Source organism: Perca fluviatilis, chromosome 10, assembly GCF_010015445.1.
Source record: "Perca fluviatilis chromosome 10, GENO_Pfluv_1.0, whole genome shotgun sequence".
Taxonomy (NCBI): Eukaryota; Metazoa; Chordata; class Actinopteri; order Perciformes; family Percidae; genus Perca; species Perca fluviatilis.
In genome coordinates this window covers 4,739,842-4,753,489 of record NC_053121.1, presented here as the reverse complement: position 1 = coordinate 4,753,489, position 13,648 = coordinate 4,739,842, and the positions used below count along the sequence as shown (strand labels likewise).

The 13,648-nt window shown below is 39.3% G+C and overlaps 1 protein-coding gene across 2 annotated transcripts; it reads left to right on the top strand.

Annotated features, from left to right (window-relative positions):
- The first annotated feature begins 656 nt into the window (after window positions 1–656).
- On the top strand, window positions 657–11,540 carry LOC120566320 (beta-1,3-galactosyltransferase 2-like). 2 transcript variants are annotated; one of them, XM_039812677.1, is made up of 4 exons: window positions 657–900; window positions 5,594–5,771; window positions 7,060–7,338; window positions 9,047–11,540. In XM_039812677.1, exons 1-4 carry the CDS (start codon window positions 875–877, stop codon window positions 9,644–9,646), a joined length of 1,083 nt encoding a protein of 360 aa, XP_039668611.1. In that variant the 5' UTR covers window positions 657–874; the 3' UTR covers window positions 9,647–11,540. The 2 variants fall into 2 exon arrangements, with proteins under 2 accessions (XP_039668611.1, XP_039668612.1); XM_039812678.1 differs by lacking the exon at window positions 657–900 and adding an exon at window positions 5,432–5,482.
- The last annotated feature ends 2,108 nt before the right edge of the window (window positions 11,541–13,648 follow it).

Sequence of the window (13,648 nt, the reverse complement as noted above, 5' to 3'; positions counted from 1 at the left end):
ATGGTTTCAAAACAGCATCCTGACCAAACTTTGGCATGTACCAGTCTGTGGTTATCCACTCAACATCCTCTGATCTTAATTAGTCAAAATAATTCATAATTTAATTTTAACTCAGAAAGTAAGGATAATGTCATATAAGTTAGGTTTATCGATCATGAATTAAAAAGCGTTGAGAAAAGTGCCAAAAAAAACTTTTTAAAGCGTCAAGTAATTGGAAAAAGTGCCAGAAAAAAGTTAATTTTCAATTTTGACCAGGAAGGACAACAAGTTCATGGTTGACGGGAAGACAACACAAGGGTTAACATCTGCAATGCCGACCAGCTTTTCAAGCGATTCCAACGACTTGGCGTTCCGACAAAAATCAAACGTGTTTGATATTATCGTACAGAAAGCCTTGGTAGAAAAAATGTCTAGTCTGTGACTAAAAAACTCAAAATGACAGATTTTCTTTAGACATGCGATGGTGTCAGAGTTTAGTGGATGGCATAAGAGATATAGAGTTAAAAGCAGGATAAAAAAGAAGAGAAGTAGTTCCTGGTAAATGCAATGGTGTTACAATAATGATTCAAAGTTGAAAGATGCATGTTGAGTCATGTTATCTATGCTCCCACTTAAAACACATTCAGCAGGCTTTATCAGCAGTCATTATAAGTAATATCCAACAACAGCATACATATTATGTTTTTGTGCTTGTCGTCACATGCAGAGCTGTCTGTGTGTGCCTGTGTGTTTGTCTGAAACACTTCACCACAAAAACCACAATGCAATGTACAGTTAGACTTCCACATACACATCCTCATTCGTACCTGCTGTCTGTCTGCTAGCTCGCTGTAGCTGTCACGACAGTCAGAAATCATTCTCTGGCTTTTCGAAAATGCAGGAGAGCTCTGCTTCCAAAGGGTAAGTCCACATTTTAATTTAGTTTGTTCAAAATGTATCGACTTTAAAGGATCATACAGTACAGTAAAGTCCAAGGCTGAGTGTGCTTCATAAAGATGAAAGCTTTTATAAGGAATCTTGTCCGGCTTATTATTAAAATGGATCAGTCCGATTGATTGCAGTAGAGACTCCACTCCCCACAAACATGAGAGCTCATGTCTAATGTACATTTATGACTTAAATGTAATCTTTAATCGAGTATTCAACAAGAAAAGGAAATGTCATTTCCTAGCTGATAATGAATAATACCAACACAATCTTGTTTTTCTGCAGAGAAAAGCACATAACACAACAATAATAATAATAATAATAATTAGCATACAGTACCATATCTTTTGGTGATATTTTCTTAATTTTATTACATTCATGTTTTCCATTTTTTTGGATTTTTTTTTCCTTGGTTCTATCTGTACAATACATACAATGTACAATTATTTACAATGATATGCTTTAGCAAACATTCGCCGAAACACGTCAAAAAAGCACCTTTAAGATAATTGTGCAGCTCACCTCATGTGAGCCCTCTCTACATGGCCTTAAAACGTGTGGCGACATACTGCAGCAACTCAGCCTGAGCACAACATGTTGGGGTGCAAATACATGGAGATTGTTTTGCCAGTGTATGACATATTCATTCCACATGCATGTAATTTATGCCCCAAAAAACTGCATGAGAAGTAATACTGCATGTTTGGATAAATGTGGAAATGAGGAATTTCTTAGCCGTCTGCACACTACAGGCTGGTGAACTTGTTCTCTGTTGTTGAAAGACTTACCACAAAGCTAGTAGACCTTAACCGACATACAAGGAAGTGCCATGTGACGGGAAAATGAGCAGCTGTGCTGGAGTGAGAATGTCTAAATATATTTATATATTTTATTAATGTGCTCATATTATGCTTATTTTCAGGTTCATAATTGTATTTAGAGCTTATATCAGAATAGGTTTACATGGTTTAATTTTCAAAAAGCACCATATTTTTGTTGTACTGCTCCTCTTTTCACCCTGTGTGTTGAGCTCTCTGTTTTAGCTACAGAGTGAGGCATCTCACTTTTGTTCCATCTTTGTTGGGAGTCGCACATGCTCAGTACCTAGGTAAGGACTACTAGCCAGTCAGCAGCAGAGTATGAGGTCGTGCCACACTAGCAGCTAGGCGAGCATTATAACATGTGTTACAAAGTGACCACGTTTGTCTCTGAAGTAAAGGCTGGACTACAATAGAGCTGTTTGGAGCAGTTTGTGAACAGTGTTTTCTGTTGGAGATGGTAAGTCCCTTTGGGGTGGACTTTGGGCTTTTTCACTTTGTAAACCTATAACATGCAGAAAAAAGATATATAATACAATAAAGGAAAGGGGAAAAGCCAAAAAGCATAATATGAGCACTTTAAAGAGGGGTCATTGGAGTCGTACTATATTTGTAAAACATTAATTTAGTTTTCTTTCTGTGTCATGCCAAACATTTGGCTGATGCCGCATGGAATTACGAGACACCGCTATTTTACATGCATCTTCCGGTCTCACATAATCAGTGCATAGCATGTGGAAAAAAAAAAAAAAAAAAAGAGCCACAAAAAAACAAAACCGAAACATAACAAACAGATCATCTCGGTAAAGAGGTTGGTTTTTTTTTACTCTTCACCCAGGCTTTCTCAAGATAACTCATTTATGTTTCACATCATCCACACACCATCTTAGCTGTTGAGCATATTATTATTTACAAAATCAATATGTGTTTTTATCTTACTAAACAAAGCATCACGCTGTTCACAATAAAAAGAACAGTAGAAAACAAATTGGAACTAATTTTTTATATCGTTTCGACGACACATCATACAGATCCGCTTTTCTTCTTCTAACGTGATGCCGTCCAGGGGGGGTCCTCAGAGTCACTACAGGGGGGCCACCAAATTATTGGTAATTTTTTAAAAGCACTCTATGCATTAAAAAAAAATGGTATGTATTAATGCTTTAGGCTGCCCTACACGTTATTGTAGGCCCAGTTTAATATGCAACTTAATTTTATACAATCTATGTAGTAGGGGGCGATCACTGGTGTTTTTAGCCCCCAACGTCGACTTCAAGGCAGCGCTGCGACCGTCGACTTCAAGGCACCTAACCCTAACCTTAACCACTGCCTAATCCTAGTGCCTTCCAGACCTATGGGCGCGTTGTCTCGTTTGTTAGTCTCGTTTTGGCTTGGTCCATACAGTATATCGTCAGCCCACGGCCTGATCCCGACGCGTTTCATATCAAAATGTTCAAAACAAACTTTCCGTATAGTGACGCCCACATTTTTTTCTAGAGCAATGTGTAAAGAGATCATTCGGCGCTAAAGCTGAAACGTTGATGTTCGCTTTTTGAAATTCCTCAAATCTCTTTTGAAAACAAACCTTAACTCACGATGTGTTGTACAAATTGTTTCGGTGCTTGAAATGAGTCTTAGGTTATATGTGATTAAAATAGTAAATACATGTCTGAAATGAAATTTTGTAATATTGCTTCTTGAGTAGGAGTTTTGTCAAACATAGTTTGGACTCGCCGGTGCGTCTTTCGTCCTCAGAGGGTTAATAAAAAGTGGACTCACTAAACCCATACAACATGCATATACAGTACAGGCCAAATGTTTGGACACACCTTCTCATTCAATGTGTTTCTTTATTTTCATGACTATTTACATTGTAGATTCTCACTGAAGGCATCAAAACTATGAATGAACACATATGGAATTATATACTTAACAAAAAAGTGTGAAATAACTGAAAACATGTCATATTTTAGATTCCTAAAAGTAGCCACCCTTCCTTCACTGAGCTATACGTAGCTTCCTACGAGCCTCGCGTGATTCCCATCCCATGTCTCCCACTATAGCCAATTTTGGTGCATATCGGTGCAGAGCCATACCTGTCAAGTATCCCGTTTTGGCCGGGAAAGTCCCGTATTTTACCCTTCTTTTCCGCCGTCCTCCCGTATTAGTATTTTCCTGTAAATCTCCCGTATTTTAACCTGCGTTATTAAAAAATAATAATACCCCGGGCCCGAGCTCTGTCATTAGCCTCGCGATAACTGCCACGTGCAGTAGCCTACTACAGGTACTGTAGATGGCAGTTGTCGCGAGGTTACTGTGTGAGGTCAAATGATGAGTGACAACGCGGGGGAAAAAAAACAGAGACGGATGATGGACGCTACGACAGAGACGGTGCGCTGCCAAAACTTATGAAGGCTTTACTATAAATTCCCCATAGCAATGCAAGTTGAGAAAGGGTGTTTAGCATGGTACGAAAGATTGTTCCAGAGAATAGGAAGACGTTAGACAACAGAACTGTTTGCGCTCTACTCTCATGTAAAATGAACCACTCTGGCCCAGCCCACTAATACACTCCTTCCAAAACAGTCTTAAAGAATGCAAAGTCTGCAACAAATTTGTACAATAACTCACTAAAGAAAAGTTATGTGAAATTAAAAGAAAAACTGTAAAAGAAAAGCAATATGATATATAATGAAAAGAATGTGTGGAATGAAAATAAAATGTAAATGTAAAGACAAGCAATGTTATAAATTGTAAATGTTTTCAGCATTCTGCATCAAGTGGTGATTTTAGCTTTCTTGTACACCTGTCTTAAAATGTAAGGGATACTGGAGCTTGGTTGGGGTGGTTGGACTGCTTGAGGTGGGCACCGGAAAATTTCCCTTATTTTCAAATCCAAAACTTGACAGGTATGTGCGGAGCCAGAGCGTTATCAGGGTTTCACATTCAGTCCGTTGTTAATGTCGTGTTGGAGCTTCTTGATTCTGTTGATTGATTGCTGTATATGTTCTGTGAAGGCTACGTAGTAAATAGAATATGCCCACAGTCTATAGAAAAGCTTGTAAAGCAAGTTCAAGCATCAATACGTACAATGTGTTAACATACATCACACTCTGCAAATGTTTTAGTGCTTGCAGTAAGCTTGTGGTTGTGGTGGTTTCTGATCTCATGCCTCCTGCAGAGCCTCCTTCCTTTGCTCTAAACCAGGGGTCTTCAACGTTTTTTAAGCCAAGGAGCCCTTAACTGAAAGAGAGACGGATCAGGGACCCCCTACTACATCAATTGTATAAAATGAAGTTGCATATTAATCTGGTCCTACAATAACTTTTAGGGCAGCCTAAAGCATTTATAGATACCTTTTTTGCATAGAATACCAAGCTATTGAAATAGCCTAACAACTGTTGGAATGATTTTATAAATCCTGTTTTAATGTTAATGTTAATCTTAAATGTGAAACAAATGTGAAACGGTCAATCCTTTGGGATGAACTGTATCTGTGGATGGCTACCTTAGTGACTACATTACCTATTGGCCAGTAAGCCTACCATCAGTGGGGATTTATACTTGCTAATAATATGTTGGAATCATGTTAAGACTTTTTAAATTTTGAAAAAACTTTGGAGGCCCCCCTGGAGTGACTCTGAGGACCCCCTGGCGGTCCCGGACCCCCTGTTGAAGATCCCTGCTCTAAACAGCTACACATTAATCACAGCTAATGAGGAACGCCTACATTACTGGTAATATTAGCAAAGTGCTTCCTGATTCCAATCCGGTAATGGATAGTAAAGTGCTTCTGATATGCAGTTACGAGGCATTAAAGATATCAACTTTCATTTTTGTCTTGGCAGTGAAAAGACATGGACAAGACCTAGAAGATGGTGTTGTTTTTGGATACTATTACTCGTGATGGTAATGTTAATTACCTTCTACATTTCGAGCCCCAAAGTATCATGGCCTTTGAAGTATTGGAGGACACGCTCACATTCAAGCCAATCTTACAGCAATAAGACTACTACAGTCCACAGTGTAAGTATATTTAGTGTCATGTTGAAACAAAGGCAGCTGTCAACATGACCAAGGAAAAAACCAAAACATCTGTTAATAAGAAATGTCATTTAGGTGAGTCATCAGCAGTAACGCATCACTGTTAAAGAGGAACTACACTTCCTCCTTGTTCCTGGATAGCTCAGTTGGTAGAGCGTGCGCATATATAGATGCAGTGGTCCCAGGTTTGACTCTGACCTACAGCCCTTTGCTGCAGGTCATTCCCCCTCTTCCTCCGCTTTCATGTCTTCAGCAGTCCTATAAAGGCCAAAAATAATCTTTATTGTTATTCCTATGCTCTAAGAAAGTCCAAAAATATTTGTAAAAATGAAAAACTCTCTCCCAAATCCAAAAACTAGACTGCTGAAACTCAAATTTGTGTCATCAAGTATAAAGTGGAACTGCTCCAGAGACAATGCATTAGGAATTATGTTGACACTAAGAGCACCCAGGGGAATGTTCTGAGTATACAGTATACTGAACTGAGAAGATTAATATAGAATAAAGCTCATTTGGATATAAAAACTAAAACACAATCAGTCTTTCATTCATTGTCTATGGAGCAGCTCCAGACTTTATACTTGATGGCATCACAAGTTTGAGACTTAGTTCTCTGGTTTCTGGCTCTGAGAGAGAGAAGCTCGTGCTCACAAATATTGATTGAACTTCCCTAGGCCATGGAAATAACATATTGGAATTTTTTATTTAGGTGGTGTTCCCCTTTAACATGCTGTTTTGTTTAAAATGTCGTCATGCTGCTGTTATAGTACCATAAAATTGTGTTTGAATCCAGCGATACTTTTTACTTGTCAAGACAACGTTAACACTCAGCTGTCAATTTTCAAGTAAATGCTAACAAGTTGCTATTTAGTGCCAATACAGGAGATTGTCTAACATGGTGTGTTCACACAGAACGCATACCGTGCTTTAGACATAACACAATTGCATACAAAGTCGATGGAAAGACGCAAGTGGGCACAAATAGATATAATTTTGCCCTACAACTTATGAGACACACACAGACACTTTCCACATACGTACGTTGCTAGCTAGCTAAAGCTAACATCTGTACAGACTGTACAATTGGCTATTTTGGACAGTCCAGCAGTAAGATTTGCGCAAACTTTTGTCTGAACACATCTTGGTAGCTCCATATTTTGTCTTTCAATATGAAGCTAATATTAGAATGTGGACAAGAAAAAAAAACAACAACGACAAATCCTGTACTATTAAGGTGCAACACTCAAAATACCAACCTCTGTTTGCACAGGTCTCCCCAGAGGCCCCAGATGCCCCAGATGGCCCTCCAGCGTACTTTGTTGCTTACCCGCACCAGTATGGTTTCGTTTTGGACGAACCCCATAGATGTCAGCAGGAAAGCCCATTCTTGGTTCTTATGATCCAAGTCGCACCCCACAACAGAGAGGCCCGTGACGTAATCCGCAACACGTGGGGCAAAGAAACTACTGTGCTTGGCAGGGTGGTCAGCCACTACTTCCTGCTGGGAATGTCCAAACAGCAAGATGGGACAGAAACCATTAAGGAGCAAGTGAGTTGATTTTTGAAATAACTGAATTCTCTATCCCTTTCTACTTTGAAAAAAACATACCGTTAAACAAGAAAGGGGCAAAACATTCCAGGGACATTCCAGGGGTCCTTTGGGGGGAAATCCTAGTGCATTTCAGTTCTTGCTCTTTGCAAAATAAAGAGACCAGCATGAGAATGCACTACAGCAGATGCTTCAGAGAATGTGAAATTCACAAGGTAATCAGAGCAAGGAAATTGAGGTTGAGGTTAGAGCTGCAGCCAAACAAAATGCACTTCAGAGAGCTATGGGGTTATGGGTAAGATTTTGAGCTGGTTAAATGGGTTTGTGTGTAGTGAATGCTGTGGCATGAGGACAACATAAAGAATGTGTGTCTGCTGTCTGTCTCCTAATGCACTGAAACATTAGAGTGGCACTAATCAATATTTTTATCATGATGAGTAATGTGAAAGCATTGACACACTCATAGCAAATTATTACCCAACTTTGCAGTTCCCCTCAGCCGTACATGGTTAATGTTTTTTTTTTTTTTTTTTCTATGACAAAAGTTTTATTTTTTTCCTATATTTCCAACGTCACAACACACACAGACAAAACAGAGAACAGTGTAAAGTGTAAAAATATGTACACTAACAATAAACCCCTATTCAGATATTTGAATTGAGCTATTCTAGTTCTAATCTTGCGAGAGGATATTTAAGGGTTGTCTGTTTGAAGCCTCTTATCTGCTCGCCTAGTCTGTCTGGCAAAAAAGAGTAGTATATTGAAGCTTCCTCATAGAAACTAATGACATTTGAGTATTTCACTAAATTGTGTGTCAGAGTCACTTGACGATTTGGAGCAGCCTGGTATCTCCAAATTTGATTCGGAGGTATATCATGTTGCTCCTTTAGCAAAGTGAATGACTTATAAGACCACCATATACATATCCTTTAAAGTTATAATAGCTTTTTTGGCCTATATGTCTCTTATTTAAAGGGAGTTTTGGATTAAGCCATAACTATGTTGATGGGAACAAGGATCTGATTAATAGGCTACCGTTATGGTCCATGTCTTTCAGTTTGGGTTTTCAGGCCAATGACTTTGTTTCAGTCTCACCACTCTCATTTACCCTGTAGCAGCAGGCAGGCATTTTTGGCGAAAAAGCTCTGATAAACTCACTGCACGCTACCTGCCCAGCACCAAATAAAGTTAGCGACTAGCTGGTAAGTGGGTAGTGGAGCATTTAGCACTAATGAACCAGGTATATACACTCGCCAGGTCACCAGAAACATAGTCTCGCTTTGCCAGACCATGCTCTGGTTTATTGGCATTTCTTGAAAACAATCACAATCGTCATCGGTGGCGCTAAGCTCTGCACGGAGCCGCTGTAAAATAGTCGTGCGAGAGAAAACTCAGAATAAACAGAGTCTAGCTAGCTGTCTGGATTTACCCTGCAGAGATCCGAGGAGGAGTCAACCATAGTCCTCATAAATCTACCGGAGTTTAGAACGCCAACACAAAGAAAGTGGAAGGAAATGGACATACATCCCTGCAATCCCAGAAGTGGAATGTCAAGGATATAGACTACCAGAAACGTGACTCCAAATGAATGCTAATGTTGCTCTGTATCTGCTGGACATGTAATTATATACTGGTTGCTAGCTTGTTTCGGGCGTGGCCAAGAAATTATTTAATTGCTGCTTCAAATTCAGTGTCCTATCTCTTGTAGGTGTTACAAGAAAGCCAGAGACATCATGATATTCTTCAGAGTGACTTCTTGGACAGCTACAATAACCTCACCATTAAAACTATGGTCATGTTCGAATGGCTCAGCTCCCATTGCCCCAACACCTCCTACGCCATGAAGATTGACTCGGACATGTTCCTCAATGTCCACAACCTCGTCGACATGCTTTTGAAAGCCCCCCGACATCTCTACATGACAGGAATGGTGGCAAGGGGTGCTGCTGTTCTCAGAGACCAAAACTCAAAGTGGTTTCTTCCGGTGTCTGCCTTCCCTGAGTCTAGTTACCCACCGTATGCCCTGGGACTGGGCTATGTGTTCTCACTGGATTTACCCAAAAAGATACTGGAGGCGTCTGCACATGTTAAAGCTGTTTACATTGAAGATGTGTACGTGGGACTGTGTATGAGGCATTTGAGAATCGCACTGACAGATCCTCCTCATGGTAATTTGTTTAGGGCATATATGCCTACTAGGTCAAGCAACTGTTACTGGACCTCTGTCATTACAACGTTACTGCAGAACTCTAACCAACTTTCAGATGTATGGGGAACATACCAGACTCAAGCACAGAGTGGCTGTTAACACTTTTGCCCGTGCCTTACAAAAACTATGTAACTGCATAGCCCTGTTGCACAGCACAGCAGTTACAACACCACTCTGTTTATATCCTAAGTTGCTGCCTTGATAACATATTTTTTTTCATCTTTGAAGTACGATCGGGACTTTGGAGATCTAAACAACAGAGATTGTGAGACAGATATACATTTTCAGGCTTAGCAAAATGTGTTCATATCTTAGGTATTTGCGAAGATTGCACAAATAATTGTAAAGATGTCAATAATATTAAGATTTTGGGATGGAGATCAGTTTTTTTTATGAATTGCTCTTGTGTCCATGCAGTACATAGAATGTAACAAATGTAATTAAACAGGGAGTTAGCAGGCCTGGTAGTTACCACACTGTGAACGGATGGAGTTGTCTGGAAGTAAAGCACCTATATGTAGCATATTATTGTAATTTAATGGTATGAAGGAAAATGATTGTCAAAGGGAAATGATTAGCACAAACAAATAGTCATGATTAAGATTGCGTGTCAGACGTTCACCACTGAAACTTCCCTCAGAGGAAGAGGCCGACCTAACACTGCCGCTGCGTAGCAGAGTGCATTGAAAGTTACACAACGGCACACATTAGACAGTTCACACAGTCTGCTGCAGAACAGCTGTAGTTACTACAACTCTGGAATAATCTGAATAACCACGACATTAATGGCATTAACTGTCAGAAATGCCAGAATATTCACCAGCAAATTAACTTTGTATAGTGGTAAACGGAAGAGCATGATAGCGTCACTGACTATGACACGAGCATGCATGATATCGGTCAGTGAACAAAAAAATATTTCCCACACTTCCTTGGTTGCTCATTAAAGTTCCAACTAAAGACATGCATGTGTTGCACACAGATTATCTTTCGCAAAGATCTGATAAAGTGAGGATGTGTTCGTTTACTGAGTGATGTAAAGTGCTTGAATCAGAGTGAAAGACTTGGCGTGCCGTTTGCCTTTTATCTTAGGTACTGTCATGACTGTATGTTCTGTGCTTAATCTACGGTATTTGTCTTTGAAAATACAGCTAAATGGATGAGAAGAAATACGCAGTACAGTAACAATTGTGCAAATAATTATGAATAATGGAATACAATATATTTCTTTAACATATTTTTCCCAGTTGTCCTAAAAATGACCATTCCAAACAACAAAGCTGCATTCTCAATTATGTATTAAGGGAAACATATTTTGTCCCTGATAACGTTTGTATTTGACATATCACAAATACGTTTCTAATCAAAGTCCACCAAAGTCTGCATAGGGAGTAGGTTGGGGTGGATGGACGGTTAAAAAAAACAAAAGACTTTCACCCAGGAGACCGCTGTTCATGTCCTGTGTGAACCCAACAGTCATCGTCGACTTACATCATATAATGTAACAAACGTACTTATTTGAATCCATCGAATCAACCATCTTCTCCTAAACCTAACCAAGTAGTTTTGTTTCAATTCACGGCGTTAACCATGTGTTTAAAACAGCAACTGTTCTGCATGAACGCTGGAAAATACATTTCCCTCACAACGCAATTGAAAATGCAGAATCGTTCCGGGAATGTCTTTTTTCAGGAGACGGGGTTCAATTATTGTAGGAGCTGTTTTAGAGAAAATAGAGTTGACCAACATTATGGTCATTTAATTGTTGCAGTTTGTGGTGCTGTTGAGTTGCATCACGCTACACTGAGAGTTGTTTCTAATTTCTTATTAATGAGTTTTTTTAGCTACTCTAGAGGCGTGGCTCTGAGGATGGCAATCACTTAGTCCATCACTTTGGCCCATACTAAAATGTCTCAACTACTGAATGGATTACTATGTAATTTTGTACATCATTTATTGTCCCCAAAGGATAAATCCTACTGGCTTTTATTGATCCTCTGCCTTTTCTTTTTCGCACCATTGTGCAGTTGTTATTTTTGGGTTTGTGTGAAATGTCTCAACATCTGTTAAATCAAATGCCATGAAAATTAATGCAATGTCCACAGAGGATGCATCCTAATGTCTCAGATGATGTATTCACTATTTATCTAATACCACCAGCAGATCAATGTTTTTACTTATCCAGTGACATAGCTCAACATCTACTTGACAGATTGGCCCGAAATTTTGTAGACACTCATGGTCCCCAGAGGATGTTTTCTAATTACTGGGGTAATCCCTCGACTTTTCCTCTATCGCCATCAGCAGGTTGATATTTTTGGTTCCGTGTGAAATGTCTTTTCTTTTATTGGACTGACTGCCTTAAAAATTTGGAATGGACTTTTCTATTCCCCAGAGGATATACATTGTAATAACTTTAGTGATTACATAACTTTTCATATAACATCATCATCAGGTAAAAAAAAAAAAAAAGTCCATTGTCCAATAATGGGGTTTAGGGTATAATGAAAGAAAAAAGAAAATATATTATATTGAAGTAAAATTTGTAGTAGGTCGGGTAGATTACATGTACTGTAATGCCCTTCCATTTAGCCTAATAACTGAATGCCAATACTTCATCCAAAGAGGTCTTCTCAGTTGACAAAGTGGGAAAAACTGGACATTTTTCTATCCAGTGGTGTAGTGATATTTTGATCAGCTTTAAATATTTTTTTAAGTGCATTGCAAGCAATAAAAGGACCTTTCCTAACCAAACACATACCCACTTCTAAGCATCTTGAAGTCTTCTATGAAGAATTGTCACTATTGTCATATGGTGTATGGGGAATGATGGTAACAACACTGACCCTTAATAAGAGTCAATGAACATTGTGGGCACATGTACGTAGGTTTTTCAAAAAAGTATGAAACATTGGAAACACTTTACTTGAAGGTATCGACATAATCGTGACATGACACTGTCATAACTATGACATGACACTGTCATGAACGTGTCATAAACGTTATAAACAAGTTATAAACATTTATGACTTCTGTCATTAAGTGTCATTCGGTTTTTGTCATGACAAGTTGACATTGTTTGGGCTGTCTTAATTATGACAACATGACATTAATCAAAGTGACATTACCAGAAGTTTTCTTGATCATGACAAGTTGACATAATGTCATCCTGTTTAATGTCAAGTAGTCTTAATAAGGACACTCCAAAGAAATTTTATGTCAAGTTGTCATGACAAATACATCTTCTGGTTATGTCATCCTGGTTAATGTCAAGTTGTCATTACAAAGACATCCCAAACTAATTTAATGTCAACTTTGTATTGGCGTTGGTGTTCTTCTAGCTGTGTTTGCATTCAAAGGCCACATCCCACCAAATGCAATGAAGACTTGCCAGCAGAAAAAAACAGGAGTTGAACACCCTCTCAGACTTTTGATGAGTATTTCTCATATCACAGAAACGTCTCTCCCTCCTTTTCAGAACAGGACAGTTCCTGTTTCTGAAACAATCAAGATGTGGGTGCGCTGGGTGGGCTGCCTGTAGGAAAAAAGCCATCCTCAGCTTTTTCCGGTGCATCAGCAGGTCAGGAAGCCCCCACAGGAAGTCTGCAGCAGCGACGCTCCATGCTCTCCGTCGCCGTCTGGTCAGCTGTTTGTTGGCCCTCTGCTGGGCTGTTGATCCCATGTAGTGTGAGCATGGACCCATGTGGCGTCCTTCACAGATCACTGCAATGTTGGTGTACAGCAGCACCTGGAATGAACCCGTTTTCCTGGATCTGGATCTCCTGAACAGCTGAAGCCATAAAGCCATCAGGGCGAACGACTGCGCTGCTTTCACCTGCGAACAAATGGCTTTGACGGACTGACTTTTTGCAAAAGTCATATTAGTGTTTTCATTTCGGGCAATGTCTAGGTGTGAAAACAACGAAAATAATTGGATATGAGTTTGTCCTTGATTTGTCCATTAATTTCTCATGGAGGAGAAATGTTTCCTTTGTCATCTGTGTTTTCCAAAGTCCTTAAGACAATGGTCCAAAACAAAATAAATGATCCCAAATATCATCCGTCCATTGAAATTAGACATACATATCACCAATTACAAAA

Coding starts and splice junctions, on each gene's coding strand:
- LOC120566320 (XM_039812677.1), top strand. CDS start 875: ATGCAGGAGAGCTCTGCTTCCAAAGG. Junction 901..5,593: donor GAGAGCTCTGCTTCCAAAGG/GTAAGTCCACAT, acceptor TTGTCTTGGCAG/TGAAAAGACATGGACAAGAC. Junction 5,772..7,059: donor AGACTACTACAGTCCACAGT/GTAAGTATATTT, acceptor CTGTTTGCACAG/GTCTCCCCAGAGGCCCCAGA.